At 41.0% G+C, this 19,164-nt stretch overlaps 1 protein-coding gene across 2 annotated transcripts; it reads left to right on the forward strand.

Annotated features, from left to right (window-relative positions):
* Nucleotides 1–2,625: 2,625 nt before the first annotated feature.
* LOC143851189 (uncharacterized) lies at nucleotides 2,626–12,845 on the forward strand. 2 transcript variants are annotated; one of them, XM_077360539.1, is made up of 2 exons: nucleotides 2,626–4,433; nucleotides 12,644–12,845. In XM_077360539.1, exons 1-2 carry the CDS (start codon nucleotides 3,179–3,181, stop codon nucleotides 12,661–12,663), a joined length of 1,275 nt encoding a protein of 424 aa, XP_077216654.1. In that variant the 5' UTR covers nucleotides 2,626–3,178; the 3' UTR covers nucleotides 12,664–12,845. The 2 variants fall into 2 exon arrangements, with proteins under 2 accessions (XP_077216654.1, XP_077216653.1); XM_077360538.1 differs by lacking the exon at nucleotides 12,644–12,845 and having other exon boundaries at nucleotides 2,628–2,740; nucleotides 3,177–4,456.
* Nucleotides 12,846–19,164: the final 6,319 nt, after the last annotated feature.

Here is a 19,164-nt window from a genome sequence, read left to right on the forward strand (position 1 = left end):
CCCAAGTATTTGGGTAATTATCCTTATCAAAGTGAACATATGATTTTTTTTATAATGGGTGTCATTATAAAAAAATTAAGCCAAGATTAATTGTTAGAAATGGGTGTTAGTATCAAATAAAAGTTGTGAATTTTCTTTGATATGGGTAATAATATCAAATGGACTAAAGTTAAATTAGGAATCAAATATGCAATCATTTTCAATATTCAATCATAAGGTAACAATCATGTGCTATTATCATCAATGACTAAAGTTAAATTAGGAATCAAATATGCAATCATTTTCAATATTCTATCTTAAGATAGCAATCATTTCAATATTGAAAAAGAAAGAAATGTGTGGGATGTTTGGAACCTTACGAGACTACAACCTTCTTCTTTTTTTTCTCTCCACTCTCTTCCTCTCATTGGATGAAGGTTAGTTGGTTAAATTAGGAATCAAATATGCAATCATTTTCAATATTTTATCTTAAGGTAGCAATCATTTCAATATTGAAAAAGAAAGAAATGTGTGGGATGTTTGGAACCTTGCGAGGCTACAACCTTTTCTCTCCACTCTACAACCTTTTCTCTCCACTCTCTTCTCTACAACTTTCTCACCACAACCTTTTCTCTCCACTCTCTTGCCTACAACTTTTTCTCTCCACTCTCTTCTCTCATTGGATGAAGGTTAGTTGTTGTGGGATTTAGAAAGGGGTGGTGTTGATGAAGGTTAGTAGTTGTGGGCTTTAGAAAGGGGTGGTGTTGATGAAGATTAGTTGTTGTGGGCTTTAGAAAGGGGTGGTGTTGATGAAGGTTAGTTGTTGTGGGCTTTAGAAAGAAGAAATATAGGTGTTGGATGTAGTTGTTGTGGGCTTTAGAAAGAAGAAATATAGGTGTTGGATGTAGTTGTTGTGGGCTTTAGAAAGAGGGAATATAGGTGGTGTTTGAGGCCATTGAGATGCTTGTAACTCTCCTACATTGGGATGCTTGTAACTCTCCTACAAGACTAAGTTCTACACCACTTTAGAACCATTGCAAAACAGTCCTAGAAGCCTTGCAAAACAGTCCTAGAAGCCCTTGCAAAACAGTCCTAGAAGCCATTGCAAAACAGTCCTAGAAGCCATTGCAAAACAGTCCTAGAAACCTCTGCAAATTGCTATTGCTGCCGGTAAATAAACTACTTTCCATCATCTTGTTGCCATAACCTTGTGTCCAAGAATCAAGGCCTACAAGACCTCATATTCCATCACATATGTCTTGAGATCAACTACGGTTGGGTGGATCTTCATCACGAATAATTGCCAAAATTCTGTAAGTTCATATTCTTACTCAGTCACCTTCTAGTTTCAGCTTTGCAAATTCCCTTCCTTGACAAGAACAAAAAGGAGGAAAAGAGTAGTCTTAATTAAATAAATTTGGTTGAGCAAATGGGATTGGAGTTTAGGTGCGAATAAATTTGGTTGAGCAAATGGGATTGGAGTTTAGGTGCGATGTGTTAGAAATGAGTTTTTAGAGCCGTCCTAATTTCTTTTCTTTTTAGAGGCACAATCAAATATGAAATCTTATTTAATAGGGACTGTTACACATTAGGATAGTTAAATGACCTTGGTTTACTTACTAATGTGAAGGGGAAAAAGAGGAGTTTTTGTCAACGTCAACGTCGTCCTAGAGAAAACAAAACAAAGTCAGAAATTCGTGCAAGAGGTAGGTGATCCTACCCTATGTCAGTGTATTATCAAATAATTACATTAGCTAAGTTGAAAGCTTTCTATTTCAATTTTTGCATATCTACTTTGACTTGGAACTTCTTTTGGAGAAGATTTTTACTGAACGTTTTTTTAGTATGTCATTCTACATAGTTGAATATCATTATGCATGGTATCCTTTAGTCTTGACATGTTTTCATCCCTATACATAAAAAGCTTTATGAAGAACATGATTTAGAAAACTAGAATTCATGAAGCAACAATTTGAAAAGCACTTTGTTTACGATATGTTTTCGTAGATTTGAAATGAGGGAAGTTCCCTATGGCTTGAAGCGTTACAAATTTATGGCATGGTATTGCAAACATTAAAATTGCTTCTCTCTATAATTGCATACAGTCTTGGTATGGAATGGATTCCGCCAGTAAGGTTGATCTCTGGTGGGGATCTAGTGCCCAACCTACCAGTGGGTGAGTACACTGGACGTGATCACGTAGACCGGTCAAATTTTATCTACCCGTAAGGTTGATCTCGGGCGGCCAGTAGGGAGTCCTCTGGCTATTGATATTGTGACATTGCGCACTTTTGGACCTGTGAGTCCTGCGAACGAGTGTTCGCCTTGGGTTACGCTACTTGCCAATAAGGTTGGAAATTGGCCACAGAGAAGACTGTTATGTTTGAAAATATATATTCTTGTCATTGATTTCCAAGTGAAAAAAAAACTGCATAACCGAGTGGTTGGAACTGTTTTGTAAAAACATGTATTTTCTTATATAGCTTATGTAGAAATGATCTTCTTAATTCTTATCAATTTCTGCATTGGTTAAATTTTATGGCTTGTTACTTCTTTTCCGCACAAGTTTGTTTTTGTTTTCCTATTAGCTGGCTTGGATTTGGAAAACCGGCTGGGCTGTTAGCTCATTATGTGGTTTAACAAATTTCAGATACAGAGGAGCGGCAGTAGATTTGCTGAGATCAGGCACTTGGATTGGAGCCTAGGAGATTTGTTCTTTATTTCATTGTTCCAATTTAGAAACCTTTGATATTTTATTAAGGTGATTGTCTTGAAATAATTATTGTTGGATTTAGACTTATGGACCTAATCTATATTTGTATTTCATTATGAGACTAAAATTTCCGCATTTATTAGTTACTCTGATTGTTGAGAATAGTTGATCGAAAAAGGAGCCTTGCATGCTTGTGGGGGCGACCCTATGGGCGTGCGGCGGCTGTCACGTGCGCCTTACCTAGAATTATGGGTTCGGGGCGTGACAGTAAAGTGGTATCAGAGCAATAGGTTTAAGAACCGGTAGGACCTTAGGCAAAGGCAAATTGTATTTTTACTACAGGACCTTAGGCAAAGGCAAATTGTATTTTTACTACTTAGGTAAAGGCAAATTGTATTTTTACAATTTTTACTACTTACCTTCCGATTAGATGTAGGTATTTTATAATCTAGAGCCTTACTAGTGTTTGCTATTGTTGGGATAGGTATGGCTCGTACCAAGAGAATGACTGACCTTGCTCGTAGCACGACCCGACTTCAGCGAAACCCTATACCGGCTCCAGTGCAGCCAAATCAGGCGCAAGAGGAGGAGCCTCCCACCCCTATCATCCATACTGCAGAGGGAGGGACTCATCAGGAAGAGCAAGGGTTACCCCGATTAGAGCGGATGATGGAGACTTTGGTTGGGGTGGTGACCCAACAGCAGCAGCAGCCTCAGCATCATCCGCCACAGGTCGAGCCTCGTCAGCAGAATAGGATGACCGAGTTTCGGAGGATGGCCAATACATTTGGAGGGACCACTGATCCTCTCGTGGCTGATGAATGGTTGCAAGAGACCGAGAAAATCTTTGAATTTCTGGGGATGGCAGCGCCGGACAAAGTAGTAGCTGCCACGTTCATGCTTAGAGGAAGTGCAGATGCTTGGTGGAAGATGGAGAAGCGTGTCAGGGGGAGCGCTATCATTGCATGGGATGAATTCTCTACAGCTTTCTATGACAAATATTTTCCTGATAGTGTGAGGATTCTTAAGGAAAATGATTTTTTCAATTTAAAGCAAGGGAACAGATCTGTCATAGATTATGAGGCAGAGTTTACGAGATTGGGGATGTTTGCACCCATATCGGTCATGGAGGACGACGGGCTTCTTGCTCGCCGTTTCCAAGACGGACTCAGGGAGCCTATCAGGCATCGAGTAAAAGATTTCCAGCTTAAAACCTATGCAGATGTGTTGAGTAAGGCTTTACAGGTTGAGGAAGGAGTCATCAGGTCCCAACAGCATAGGGACCAGCAGAAGAAGAGATTCAGGGCAGGAGGTCAGCAGGATGGCCAGATTTCAGGAGAGCCATCTAAGAGGCCTAATTCCTACCGCCAGGGAGGTGGATCACAGCAGAGGTCAGGCGACCATCGCCCGCAGCATCAGAGTGCTGGTCAGAGGTCTAGCTTGTGTGCCAAATGCAAGAAACATCATGCAGAAAAGGATTGCCCATGGATCACTGGGGCATGTTTTGAGTGTGGCCAGTTGGGTCACAAGGTAGCAGATTGTCCTCGGAAGAGAAATTTTCAGTTTTCAGGAGCACCCCCAGCAGCGCGAGTTCCGCCCACAGGAGAGAATCGGGCACCTCCAGCGGTGCGAGTCCCGCCCACAGGAGAGAATCAGGCATGGAATAAGAAGCAGAGGATCCCAAGCCGAGTCTATGCACTAACCGAGCAGGACGCTATGGCCTCTAATGCAGTGGTGACAGGTATGTCATTAGTTAGTTGTTGATATTCTTATTCATATAAATGTCTATAAAATTTCAACGTATTGCATTTTGATGTTTGCTTAGTTAATAGTGGGAATAGGTTAACCTATGTTTGCTTAGTTAATAGTGGGAATGGGTTAACCTATGACAGGTACCCTTCCAATAGCTTCGGTCTATGCATGTGTATTATTTGATTCGGGTGCCTCACATTCTTTTATATCATCCCGGTTTGTTGTGAAGCATGGATTAGTTCATGAGCCTTTAGATGTAGAGTTATGTGTAGACACACCTGTAGGAGGTAGCCTGATTACCGACAGGATTTGCAAGTCGTGTGCAGTGAAGATCGGTGACAGGGAGTTACCCGCTGATTTGGTAGTCTTGGAGATGAAGGATTTTGATGTTATTCTTGGGATGGATTGGCTGGCTGCTAATCATGCCAGCCTAGACTGTCACAGTAAGTTAGTGACTTTTCAGATGCCAGGACAGCGAAGGTTCAGTTTTATTGGTAGTCCTGGTGGTGCGCCCACCCAAATCATTTCGGCTTGCAAGGCTAGCAGATTGTTAAGGAAGGGTTGTGAGGGATTTCTTGCCTCTATATCAGAAGTCAGTCAGGAGGCCCTCAGGCTAGAGGACATCACAATTGTACGAGACTTCCCTGATGTATTCCCTGAAGACTTGCCGGGGTTGCCTCCAGATAGAGAGATCGAATTCTCCATTGATCTTGTACCTAGCACGGGTCCCATTTCTAAGGCTCCCTATCGAATGGCTCCAGTAGAGCTTAAGGAGTTGAGTGGGCAGTTGCAAGAACTTCTTGATAAGGGGTTGATCAGACCTAGTGTTTCTCCTTGGGGTGCACCAGTGCTATTTGTGAAGAAGAAAGATGGGAGTATGCGGTTGTGCATCGATTATAGAGAGCTAAACAAGGTAACTGTGAGAAATAAGTATCCATTGCCCAGGATCGAGGATCTATTTGATCAGTTACAGGGGTCTAAAGTATTCTCTAAGATCGATCTTCGCTCGGGTTACCATCAGTTGAAGATCAAGCCAGAAGATGTGCCCAAGTCAGCTTTCAGGACTAGATATGGACACTACGAGTTCTTAGTGTTGCCATTTGGTTTGACTAACGCACCCGCGGCATTTATGGATTTGATGAATAGGGTGTTCAAGCCATTCTTAGACAGATTTGTAGTAGTGTTCATAGATGACATCCTAATCTACTCAAAGAGCCATGAAGAGCATGAAAATCACTTAAGGCAGGTGTTGCAGGTATTGAGAGCAGAGCAGCTATATGCGAAATTCAAGAAGTGTGAGTTTTGGCTTGATAGAGTGGCTTTTCTGGGGCATGTGATTTCTAAGGATGGAGTGTCTGTGGACCCCCAAAAGATTGAGGCCGTAGTGGATTGGAGCAGGCCGTCTAATGTCGCCGAAATTCGCAGTTTCTTAGGTCTGGCGGGATATTACAGGAAATTCGTAGAGGGATTTTCACGGATTGCCGTACCACTGACCCGTCTAACGCATAAGGGAACCAAGTTTGAATGGTCTGATAAGTGCGAGGAGAGCTTCCAAGAGTTGAAACGAAGGTTAGTATCGGCCCCAATCCTCACTATACCATCTGAGAGTGGAGGATTCACCATATATAGTGATGCCTCTAAGAGTGGTTTAGGTTGTGTGTTGATGCAACACGGAAAGGTAGTGGCCTATGCCTCCAGGCAGTTGAAGCCATATGAGCAGAACTATCCGACGCATGATCTAGAGTTAGCAGCAGTAGTGTTTGCATTGAAAATTTGGAGACACTACCTTTATGGGGAGCCATGTGAGGTCTTCACTGACCATAAGAGCCTAAAGTACTTGTTCACGCAAAAGGAGCTAAATATGCGTCAGAGGAGATGGCTTGAATTGCTACAGGACTATGACCTGACCATCAGCTATCATCCAGGGAAGGCTAATGTAGTAGCAGATGCTTTGAGCAGAAAGGCCCAGGGTAAGATGGCATCTTTGATAACTAATCAAAGGCAGATCATTGAGGACTTGAGGAGGTTGAGTATTGAGGTAAGACAGCACGAGCCTGGTCTGCAAATTGCGAACCTGAGAGTTCAGCCCACTTTGTTAGAGAGAATAAAGATTTCTCAGAGTACTGATGAGAGACTCCATAAGATCAGGGCAGAAGTTGAGGCAGGATCCCAATTAGATTTTCGAGTCCATGAGGATGGGTCCTTGAGGTTCGGAACTCGGTTGTGTGTGCCTGCTGATGCGGATCTCAAGAGGGAGATTATGGATGAGGCCCATAGTTCTACTTATTCAGTGCACCCTGGAAGCACCAAAATGTACAGGGACCTCAGAGAAATTTTCTGGTGGAATAACATGAAGCGAGAGATTGCAGAGTTTGTGGCTCGTTGTATAATCTGCCAGCAGGTCAAGATAGAGCATCAGAGACCTGCCGGGAAGTTAGAGCCCCTCCCTATTCCAGAGTGGAAATGGGAGCACATCACTATGGATTTTGTGACCGGTTTGCCAAAGACATTGAAGAAAAATGATGCCATTTGGGTTATAGTCGACAGGTTGACTAAGTCGGCTCACTTCTTGGCTTATAGAGTGGGTTCGACATTGGATCAGATGGCAGAGTGGTACTTGGAGGAGATTGTCAGGCTACATGGAGTGCCAGTGTCGATTGTGTCTGACAGAGACCCAAGGTTCGTGTCTCAGTTCTGGAGGAGTTTCCATAAGGCTTTGGGAACTAGGTTGAACTTCAGTACAGCGTATCATCCACAAACCGATGGCCAGTCAGAACGGACGATCCAGATATTGGAAGACATGCTGAGAGCATGTGCCTTGGATTTTAGAGGTTCTTGGGATCGGCAGTTACCTTTGGTGGAGTTCGCATACAACAATAGCTACCAATCCAGCATTCAGATGGCCCCTTATGAGGCCCTCTATGGTAGAAAGTGCAGGTCTCCCATCCATTGGGATGAGGTTGGTGAGAGGCAGATTTTGGGCCCGGAGCTAGTGCATCAGGCAGAAGAAAAGGTTCAATTGATCAGAGAGCGTCTCCGAGCAGCACAAAGCAGGCAGAAGAGCTACGCTGATGTCAGGAGGCGTGAGCTTGAATTTGAAGTTGGAGATTAGCTATTTTCTATGCTAATTGGTGGAACCCCACATCATATTATTTTATGAAGCCACTAACCTCCACTAACCTCATAACCCCTAAAGTATTGCTAGGACATGTATTGTTTGGAAATTAGCTATTTTCTATGCTAATTGGTGGAACCCCACATCATATTATTTTATGAAGCCACTAACCTCCACTAACCTCATAACCCCTAAAGTATTGCTAGGACATGTATTGTTTGGAAATTAGCTATTTTCTATACTAATTGGTGGACCTTGTTGTTGTTGGAAATGTTGTATGACAACCATAGTGTTTGGAAATTAGCTATTTCCTATGCTAATGAGATTCTATTTTTTTTAGTGGTGGCTTACTCATTGTGTTATACCTTCTAATAAGAGTGCCTCTATAGATGGTATGTAACTATAGAAAAACCTCTAGATTGAAAATAAGTGGTCGTGAGTTTGGAGGAGCAAGAACCTAATGACTTTCCCTTCTAACCTAGCCTTTATAATGGAATTCTTTGCCATATCTTGACTTGTGCTAAGATCCATATGCTGCTGAAATTCATCCATATGCTGCTGAAATTCATCCGGCAGTTCCTTCGTCCAAGAAAACACTTCTCTGATCCATTTGAAGCCCTTGCTGTCCTTCATCATCCGGCTGTCCTTCATCATCCGGACTTGTTCTAAGATCCATATGCTGCTGAAATTCATCCATATGCTGCTGAAATTCATCCATATAGCAGCCACAAGTTCCAAATCAGTTTTTGGGAATTTGTGTCCATCAACCACTATGCTTGTTTTGGAAGCATGTTAACAGTTGTGTGCCTTATTTTTATAACCAAAATTTCGGGTAAGTGAAATTATTACAAACAGTTTTTATAGCTAATATTCTTGGGTGTAATTCACAACCCAAGAAATCCTATGTGACTCTAAGATTTTATATGATTTCAGCCACGTACTTTACTCCATAATTATCTAAGCTTTAGGAAGATCTTCTTCGTGGACCTAACCTTGCAAGTGAACTTTTGGAGATTTTGCTTGAGGTAGGTGATCCTACCCTATGTCAGTGTATTATCAAATATTTACTTTTTGCTAAGTTGAAAGCTTTCTATTACAATTTTTGCATATCTACTCTCAATTGGAACTTATTTTGGAGAAGATTCTCACTGACTGTTTTGAGCATGTCATTCTAAATAGTTGAATGTCATTATGCATGATATCCTTTAGTCTTAAAATGTTTCCATTCATATACATAAAAAGATTTATGAAGAACATGATTTTGAAAACTAGAATTCATGAAGCAAACAATTTGAACAGCACTTTGTTTACGATATGGTTTTCATAGATTGGAATGGGGGGAGTCCCCTATGGCTTGAAACATCTACAAAATTTATAGCATGGAATTACAGACATTAAATTGCTTTTCTCTATATTTGTATACAGTCTTGGTATGGAATGGATTCCGCCAGTAAGGTTGATCTCTGGTGGGAATCTAGTGCCCAACCTACCAGTGGGTGAGTACACTGGACGTGATCACGTAGACCGGTCAAATTTTATCTACCCGTAAGGTTGATCTCGGGCGGCCAGTAGGGAGTCCTCTGGCTATTGATATTGTGACATTGCGCACTTTTGGACCTGTGAGTCCTGCGAACGAGTGTTCGCCTTGGGTTACGCTACTTGCCAATAAGGTTGGAAATTGGCCACAGAGAAGACTGTTATGTTTGAAAATATATATTCTTGTCATTGATTTCCAAGTGAAAAATTGCATAACCGAGTGGTTGGAACTGTTTAGTAAAAACATGTATATTTTTTTTATATATAGCTTATGTAGAAATGATCTTTTTAATTCTTATCAATTTCTGCATTGACTAAATTTTATGGCATGTTACGTCTTTTCCGCACAAATTTGTTTTTGTTTTCCTATTAGCTGGCTTGGATTTGGAAAACCGGCTGGGCTGTTAGCTCATTATGTGGTTTAACAAATTTCAGATACAGAGGAGCGGCAGTAGATTTGCTGAGATCGGGCACTTGGATTGGAGCCTAGGAGATTTGTTCTTTATTTCATTGTTCCAATTTAGAAACTTTTGATATTTTATTAAGGTGATTGTCTTGAAATAATTATTGTTGGATTTAGACTTATGGACCTAATCTATATTTGTAATTCATTTGAACTATTGAGACTAAAATTTCCGCATTTATTAGTTACTCTGATTGTTGAGAATAGTTGATCGAAAAAGGAGCCTTGCATGCTTGTGGGGGCGACCCTATGGGCGTGCGGCGGCTGTCACGTGTGCCGGACCCTAGATTCTGGGTTCGGGGCGTGACAGTAAAGTGGAGAAATCACTCTGAGCGAGAGGCAACTTGGGAGCTTGAGGAGGAGATGCAGGAAAAGTACCCCCAGCTTTTTCAAGCACCAGGTATGTGAAATTCGAGGACGAAATTCTTTTTAGGGGGGTATGATGTAATACCCGGTCCCAAGTATTTGGGTAATTATCCTTATCAAAGTGAACATATGATTTTTTTTTATAATGGGTGTCATTATAAAAAATTAAGCCAAGATTAATTGTTAGAAATGGGTGTTAGTATCAAATAAAAGTTGTGAATTTTCTTTGATATGGGTAATAATATCAAATGGACTAAAGTTAAATTAGGAATCAAATATGCAATCATTTTCAATATTCAATCATAAGGTAACAATCATGTGCTATTATCATCAATGACTAAAGTTAAATTAGGAATCAAATATGCAATCATTTTCAATATTCTATCTTAAGATAGCAATCATTTCAATATTGAAAAAGAAAGAAATGTGTGGGATGTTTGGAACCTTACGAGACTACAACCTTCTTCTTTTTTTTCTCTCCACTCTCTTCCTCTCATTGGATGAAGGTTAGTTGGTTAAATTAGGAATCAAATATGCAATCATTTTCAATATTTTATCTTAAGGTAGCAATCATTTCAATATTGAAAAAGAAAGAAATGTGTGGGATGTTTGGAACCTTGCGAGGCTACAACCTTTTCTCTCCACTCTACAACCTTTTCTCTCCACTCTCTTCTCTACAACTTTCTCACCACAACCTTTTCTCTCCACTCTCTTGCCTACAACTTTTTCTCTCCACTCTCTTCTCTCATTGGATGAAGGTTAGTTGTTGTGGGATTTAGAAAGGGGTGGTGTTGATGAAGGTTAGTAGTTGTGGGCTTTAGAAAGGGGTGGTGTTGATGAAGATTAGTTGTTGTGGGCTTTAGAAAGGGGTGGTGTTGATGAAGGTTAGTTGTTGTGGGCTTTAGAAAGAAGAAATATAGGTGTTGGATGTAGTTGTTGTGGGCTTTAGAAAGAAGAAATATAGGTGTTGGATGTAGTTGTTGTGGGCTTTAGAAAGAGGGAATATAGGTGGTGTTTGAGGCCATTGAGATGCTTGTAACTCTCCTACATTGGGATGCTTGTAACTCTCCTACAAGACCAAGTTCTACACCACTTTAGAACCATTGCAAAACAGTCCTAGAAGCCTTGCAAAACAGTCCTAGAAGCCCTTGCAAAACAGTCCTAGAAGCCATTGCAAAACAGTCCTAGAAGCCATTGCAAAACAGTCCTAGAAACCTCTGCAAATTGCTATTGCTGCCGGTAAATAAACTACTTTCCATCATCTTGTTGCCATAACCTTGTGTCCAAGAATCAAGGCCTACAAGACCTCATATTCCATCACATATGTCTTGAGATCAACTACGGTTGGGTGGATCTTCATCACGAATAATTGCCAAAATTCTGTAAGTTCATATTCTTACTCAGTCACCTTCTAGTTTCAGCTTTGCAAATTCCCTTCCTTGACAAGAACAAAAAGGAGGAAAAGAGTAGTCTTAATTAAATAAATTTGGTTGAGCAAATGGGATTGGAGTTTAGGTGCGAATAAATTTGGTTGAGCAAATGGGATTGGAGTTTAGGTGCGATGTGTTAGAAATGAGTTTTTAGAGCCGTCCTAATTTCTTTTCTTTTTAGAGGCACAATCAAATATGAAATCTTATTTAATAGGGACTGTTACACATTAGGATAGTTAAATGACCTTGGTTTACTTACTAATGTGAAGGGGAAAAAGAGGAGTTTTTGTCAACGTCAACGTCGTCCTAGAGAAAACAAAACAAAGTCAGAAATTCGTGCAAGAGGTAGGTGATCCTACCCTATGTCAGTGTATTATCAAATAATTACATTAGCTAAGTTGAAAGCTTTCTATTTCAATTTTTGCATATCTACTTTGACTTGGAACTTCTTTTGGAGAAGATTTTTACTGAACGTTTTTTTAGTATGTCATTCTACATAGTTGAATATCATTATGCATGGTATCCTTTAGTCTTGACATGTTTTCATCCCTATACATAAAAAGCTTTATGAAGAACATGATTTAGAAAACTAGAATTCATGAAGCAACAATTTGAAAAGCACTTTGTTTACGATATGTTTTCGTAGATTTGAAATGAGGGAAGTTCCCTATGGCTTGAAGCGTTACAAATTTATGGCATGGTATTGCAAACATTAAAATTGCTTCTCTCTATAATTGCATACAGTCTTGGTATGGAATGGATTCCGCCAGTAAGGTTGATCTCTGGTGGGGATCTAGTGCCCAACCTACCAGTGGGTGAGTACACTGGACGTGATCACGTAGACCGGTCAAATTTTATCTACCCGTAAGGTTGATCTCGGGCGGCCAGTAGGGAGTCCTCTGGCTATTGATATTGTGACATTGCGCACTTTTGGACCTGTGAGTCCTGCGAACGAGTGTTCGCCTTGGGTTACGCTACTTGCCAATAAGGTTGGAAATTGGCCACAGAGAAGACTGTTATGTTTGAAAATATATATTCTTGTCATTGATTTCCAAGTGAAAAAAAAACTGCATAACCGAGTGGTTGGAACTGTTTTGTAAAAACATGTATTTTCTTATATAGCTTATGTAGAAATGATCTTCTTAATTCTTATCAATTTCTGCATTGGTTAAATTTTATGGCTTGTTACTTCTTTTCCGCACAAGTTTGTTTTTGTTTTCCTATTAGCTGGCTTGGATTTGGAAAACCGGCTGGGCTGTTAGCTCATTATGTGGTTTAACAAATTTCAGATACAGAGGAGCGGCAGTAGATTTGCTGAGATCAGGCACTTGGATTGGAGCCTAGGAGATTTGTTCTTTATTTCATTGTTCCAATTTAGAAACCTTTGATATTTTATTAAGGTGATTGTCTTGAAATAATTATTGTTGGATTTAGACTTATGGACCTAATCTATATTTGTATTTCATTATGAGACTAAAATTTCCGCATTTATTAGTTACTCTGATTGTTGAGAATAGTTGATCGAAAAAGGAGCCTTGCATGCTTGTGGGGGCGACCCTATGGGCGTGCGGCGGCTGTCACGTGCGCCTTACCTAGATGAAGGATTTTGATGTTATTCTTGGGATGGATTGGCTGGCTGCTAATCATGCCAGCCTAGACTGTCACAGTAAGTTAGTGACTTTTCAGATGCCAGGACAGCGAAGGTTCAGTTTTATTGGTAGTCCTGGTGGTGCGCCCACCCAAATCATTTCGGCTTGCAAGGCTAGCAGATTGTTAAGGAAGGGTTGTGAGGGATTTCTTGCCTCTATATCAGAAGTCAGTCAGGAGGCCCTCAGGCTAGAGGACATCACAATTGTACGAGACTTCCCTGATGTATTCCCTGAAGACTTGCCGGGGTTGCCTCCAGATAGAGAGATCGAATTCTCCATTGATCTTGTACCTAGCACGGGTCCCATTTCTAAGGCTCCCTATCGAATGGCTCCAGTAGAGCTTAAGGAGTTGAGTGGGCAGTTGCAAGAACTTCTTGATAAGGGGTTGATCAGACCTAGTGTTTCTCCTTGGGGTGCACCAGTGCTATTTGTGAAGAAGAAAGATGGGAGTATGCGGTTGTGCATCGATTATAGAGAGCTAAACAAGGTAACTGTGAGAAATAAGTATCCATTGCCCAGGATCGAGGATCTATTTGATCAGTTACAGGGGTCTAAAGTATTCTCTAAGATCGATCTTCGCTCGGGTTACCATCAGTTGAAGATCAAGCCAGAAGATGTGCCCAAGTCAGCTTTCAGGACTAGATATGGACACTACGAGTTCTTAGTGTTGCCATTTGGTTTGACTAACGCACCCGCGGCATTTATGGATTTGATGAATAGGGTGTTCAAGCCATTCTTAGACAGATTTGTAGTAGTGTTCATAGATGACATCCTAATCTACTCAAAGAGCCATGAAGAGCATGAAAATCACTTAAGGCAGGTGTTGCAGGTATTGAGAGCAGAGCAGCTATATGCGAAATTCAAGAAGTGTGAGTTTTGGCTTGATAGAGTGGCTTTTCTGGGGCATGTGATTTCTAAGGATGGAGTGTCTGTGGACCCCCAAAAGATTGAGGCCGTAGTGGATTGGAGCAGGCCGTCTAATGTCGCCGAAATTCGCAGTTTCTTAGGTCTGGCGGGATATTACAGGAAATTCGTAGAGGGATTTTCACGGATTGCCGTACCACTGACCCGTCTAACGCATAAGGGAACCAAGTTTGAATGGTCTGATAAGTGCGAGGAGAGCTTCCAAGAGTTGAAACGAAGGTTAGTATCGGCCCCAATCCTCACTATACCATCTGAGAGTGGAGGATTCACCATATATAGTGATGCCTCTAAGAGTGGTTTAGGTTGTGTGTTGATGCAACACGGAAAGGTAGTGGCCTATGCCTCCAGGCAGTTGAAGCCATATGAGCAGAACTATCCGACGCATGATCTAGAGTTAGCAGCAGTAGTGTTTGCATTGAAAATTTGGAGACACTACCTTTATGGGGAGCCATGTGAGGTCTTCACTGACCATAAGAGCCTAAAGTACTTGTTCACGCAAAAGGAGCTAAATATGCGTCAGAGGAGATGGCTTGAATTGCTACAGGACTATGACCTGACCATCAGCTATCATCCAGGGAAGGCTAATGTAGTAGCAGATGCTTTGAGCAGAAAGGCCCAGGGTAAGATGGCATCTTTGATAACTAATCAAAGGCAGATCATTGAGGACTTGAGGAGGTTGAGTATTGAGGTAAGACAGCACGAGCCTGGTCTGCAAATTGCGAACCTGAGAGTTCAGCCCACTTTGTTAGAGAGAATAAAGATTTCTCAGAGTACTGATGAGAGACTCCATAAGATCAGGGCAGAAGTTGAGGCAGGATCCCAATTAGATTTTCGAGTCCATGAGGATGGGTCCTTGAGGTTCGGAACTCGGTTGTGTGTGCCTGCTGATGCGGATCTCAAGAGGGAGATTATGGATGAGGCCCATAGTTCTACTTATTCAGTGCACCCTGGAAGCACCAAAATGTACAGGGACCTCAGAGAAATTTTCTGGTGGAATAACATGAAGCGAGAGATTGCAGAGTTTGTGGCTCGTTGTATAATCTGCCAGCAGGTCAAGATAGAGCATCAGAGACCTGCCGGGAAGTTAGAGCCCCTCCCTATTCCAGAGTGGAAATGGGAGCACATCACTATGGATTTTGTGACCGGTTTGCCAAAGACATTGAAGAAAAATGATGCCATTTGGGTTATAGTCGACAGGTTGACTAAGTCGGCTCACTTCTTGGCTTATAGAGTGGGTTCGACATTGGATCAGATGGCAGAGTGGTACTTGGAGGAGATTGTCAGGCTACATGGAGTGCCAGTGTCGATTGTGTCTGACAGAGACCCAAGGTTCGTGTCTCAGTTCTGGAGGAGTTTCCATAAGGCTTTGGGAACTAGGTTGAACTTCAGTACAGCGTATCATCCACAAACCGATGGCCAGTCAGAACGGACGATCCAGATATTGGAAGACATGCTGAGAGCATGTGCCTTGGATTTTAGAGGTTCTTGGGATCGGCAGTTACCTTTGGTGGAGTTCGCATACAACAATAGCTACCAATCCAGCATTCAGATGGCCCCTTATGAGGCCCTCTATGGTAGAAAGTGCAGGTCTCCCATCCATTGGGATGAGGTTGGTGAGAGGCAGATTTTGGGCCCGGAGCTAGTGCATCAGGCAGAAGAAAAGGTTCAATTGATCAGAGAGCGTCTCCGAGCAGCACAAAGCAGGCAGAAGAGCTACGCTGATGTCAGGAGGCGTGAGCTTGAATTTGAAGTTGGAGATCGTGTTTTCTTGAGGGTGTCTCCCACTAAAGGAGTGGTCAGATTTGGCATTAGAGGAAAGTTGAATCCCAAGTATGTTGGGCCATACGAAATTCTTAAAAGGGTCGGGACAGTTGCCTATCGCCTTGCACTACCACCCAGTTTGGCTGGGGTGCATAATGTCTTCCATGTCTCTATGCTGAGGAAGTATGTTCCGGACCCGGACCGTGTAGTAGAATTGGCCCCTTTGCAACTCAGAGAGGATATGTCATATGAGGAACACCCGGTGCGTATCGTTGATCGAAAGGACCAAGTTCTTAGAAAACGCACCATTCCCTATGTCAAGGTACAGTGGAGAAATCACTCTGAGCGAGAGGCAACTTGGGAGCTTGAGGAGGAGATGCAGGAAAAGTACCCCCAGCTTTTTCAAGCACCAGGTATGTGAAATTCGAGGACGAAATTCTTTTTAGGGGGGTATGATGTAATACCCGGTCCCAAGTATTTGGGTAATTATCCTTATCAAAGTGAACATATGATTTTTTTTATAATGGGTGTCATTATAAAAAAATTAAGCCAAGATTAATTGTTAGAAATGGGTGTTAGTATCAAATAAAAGTTGTGAATTTTCTTTGATATGGGTAATAATATCAAATGGACTAAAGTTAAATTAGGAATCAAATATGCAATCATTTTCAATATTCAATCATAAGGTAACAATCATGTGCTATTATCATCAATGACTAAAGTTAAATTAGGAATCAAATATGCAATCATTTTCAATATTCTATCTTAAGATAGCAATCATTTCAATATTGAAAAAGAAAGAAATGTGTGGGATGTTTGGAACCTTACGAGACTACAACCTTCTTCTTTTTTTTCTCTCCACTCTCTTCCTCTCATTGGATGAAGGTTAGTTGGTTAAATTAGGAATCAAATATGCAATCATTTTCAATATTTTATCTTAAGGTAGCAATCATTTCAATATTGAAAAAGAAAGAAATGTGTGGGATGTTTGGAACCTTGCGAGGCTACAACCTTTTCTCTCCACTCTACAACCTTTTCTCTCCACTCTCTTCTCTACAACTTTCTCACCACAACCTTTTCTCTCCACTCTCTTGCCTACAACTTTTTCTCTCCACTCTCTTCTCTCATTGGATGAAGGTTAGTTGTTGTGGGATTTAGAAAGGGGTGGTGTTGATGAAGGTTAGTAGTTGTGGGCTTTAGAAAGGGGTGGTGTTGATGAAGATTAGTTGTTGTGGGCTTTAGAAAGGGGTGGTGTTGATGAAGGTTAGTTGTTGTGGGCTTTAGAAAGAAGAAATATAGGTGTTGGATGTAGTTGTTGTGGGCTTTAGAAAGAAGAAATATAGGTGTTGGATGTAGTTGTTGTGGGCTTTAGAAAGAGGGAATATAGGTGGTGTTTGAGGCCATTGAGATGCTTGTAACTCTCCTACATTGGGATGCTTGTAACTCTCCTACAAGACCAAGTTCTACACCACTTTAGAACCATTGCAAAACAGTCCTAGAAGCCTTGCAAAACAGTCCTAGAAGCCCTTGCAAAACAGTCCTAGAAGCCATTGCAAAACAGTCCTAGAAGCCATTGCAAAACAGTCCTAGAAACCTCTGCAAATTGCTATTGCTGCCGGTAAATAAACTACTTTCCATCATCTTGTTGCCATAACCTTGTGTCCAAGAATCAAGGCCTACAAGACCTCATATTCCATCACATATGTCTTGAGATCAACTACGGTTGGGTGGATCTTCATCACGAATAATTGCCAAAATTCTGTAAGTTCATATTCTTACTCAGTCACCTTCTAGTTTCAGCTTTGCAAATTCCCTTCCTTGACAAGAACAAAAAGGAGGAAAAGAGTAGTCTTAATTAAATAAATTTGGTTGAGCAAATGGGATTGGAGTTTAGGTGCGAATAAATTTGGTTGAGCAAATGGGATTGGAGTTTAGGTGCGATGTGTTAGAAATGAGTTTTTAGAGCCGTCCTAATTTCTTTTCTTTTTAGAGGCACAATCAAATATGAAATCTTATTTAATAGGGACTGTTACACATTAGGATAGTTAAATGACCTTGGTTTACTTACTAATGTGAAGGGGAAAAAGAGGAGTTTTTGTCAACGTCAACGTCGTCCTAGAGAAAACAAAACAAAGTCAGAAATTCGTGCAAGAGGTAGGTGATCCTACCCTATGTCAGTGTATTATCAAATAATTACATTAGCTAAGTTGAAAGCTTTCTATTTCAATTTTTGCATATCTACTTTGACTTGGAACTTCTTTTGGAGAAGATTTTTACTGAACGTTTTTTTAGTATGTCATTCTACATAGTTGAATATCATTATGCATGGTATCCTTTAGTCTTGACATGTTTTCATCCCTATACATAAAAAGCTTTATGAAGAACATGATTTAGAAAACTAGAATTCATGAAGCAACAATTTGAAAAGCACTTTGTTTACGATATGTTTTCGTAGATTTGAAATGAGGGAAGTTCCCTATGGCTTGAAGCGTTACAAATTTATGGCATGGTATTGCAAACATTAAAATTGCTTCTCTCTATAATTGCATACAGTCTTGGTATGGAATGGATTCCGCCAGTAAGGTTGATCTCTGGTGGGGATCTAGTGCCCAACCTACCAGTGGGTGAGTACACTGGACGTGATCACGTAGACCGGTCAAATTTTATCTACCCGTAAGGTTGATCTCGGGCGGCCAGTAGGGAGTCCTCTGGCTATTGATATTGTGACATTGCGCACTTTTGGACCTGTGAGTCCTGCGAACGAGTGTTCGCCTTGGGTTACGCTACTTGCCAATAAGGTTGGAAATTGGCCACAGAGAAGACTGTTATGTTTGAAAATATATATTCTTGTCATTGATTTCCAAGTGAAAAAAAAACTGCATAACCGAGTGGTTGGAACTGTTTTGTAAAAACATGTATTTTCTTATATAGCTTATGTAGAAATGATCTTCTTAATTCTTATCAATTTCTGCATTGGTTAAATTTTATGGCTTGTTACTTCTTTTCCGCACAAGTTTGTTTTTGTTTTCCTATTAGCTGGCTTGGATTTGGAAAACCGGCTGGGCTGTTAGCTCATTATGTGGTTTAACAAATTTCAGATACAGAGGAGCGGCAGTAGATTTGCTGAGATCAGGCACTTGGATTGGAGCCTAGGAGATTTGTTCTTTATTTCATTGTTCCAATTTAGAAACCTTTGATATTTTATTAAGGTGATTGTCTTGAAATAATTATTGTTGGATTTAGACTTATGGACCTAATCTATATTTGTATTTCATTATGAGACTAAAATTTCCGCATTTATTAGTTACTCTGATTGTTGAGAATAGTTGATCGAAAAAGGAGCCTTGCATGCTTGTGGGGGCGACCCTATGGGCGTGCGGCGGCTGTCACGTGCGCCTTACCTAGAATTATGGGTTCGGGGCGTGACAATATCGGTCTGTGTAACTGATTTAATAGGAACAACTTCTACCCATTTA

The sequence above is a fragment of the Tasmannia lanceolata genome, unplaced genomic scaffold (genome assembly GCF_043159265.1).
Source record: "Tasmannia lanceolata isolate RefF3 unplaced genomic scaffold, GAP_Taslan_0.1 ptg000018l, whole genome shotgun sequence".
NCBI classification, from domain to species: Eukaryota; Viridiplantae; Streptophyta; class Magnoliopsida; order Canellales; family Winteraceae; genus Tasmannia; species Tasmannia lanceolata.

Coding starts and splice junctions, on each gene's coding strand:
- LOC143851189 (XM_077360538.1), top strand. CDS start 3,179: ATGGCTCGTACCAAGAGAATGACTGACCTTGCTCGTAGCACGACCCGA.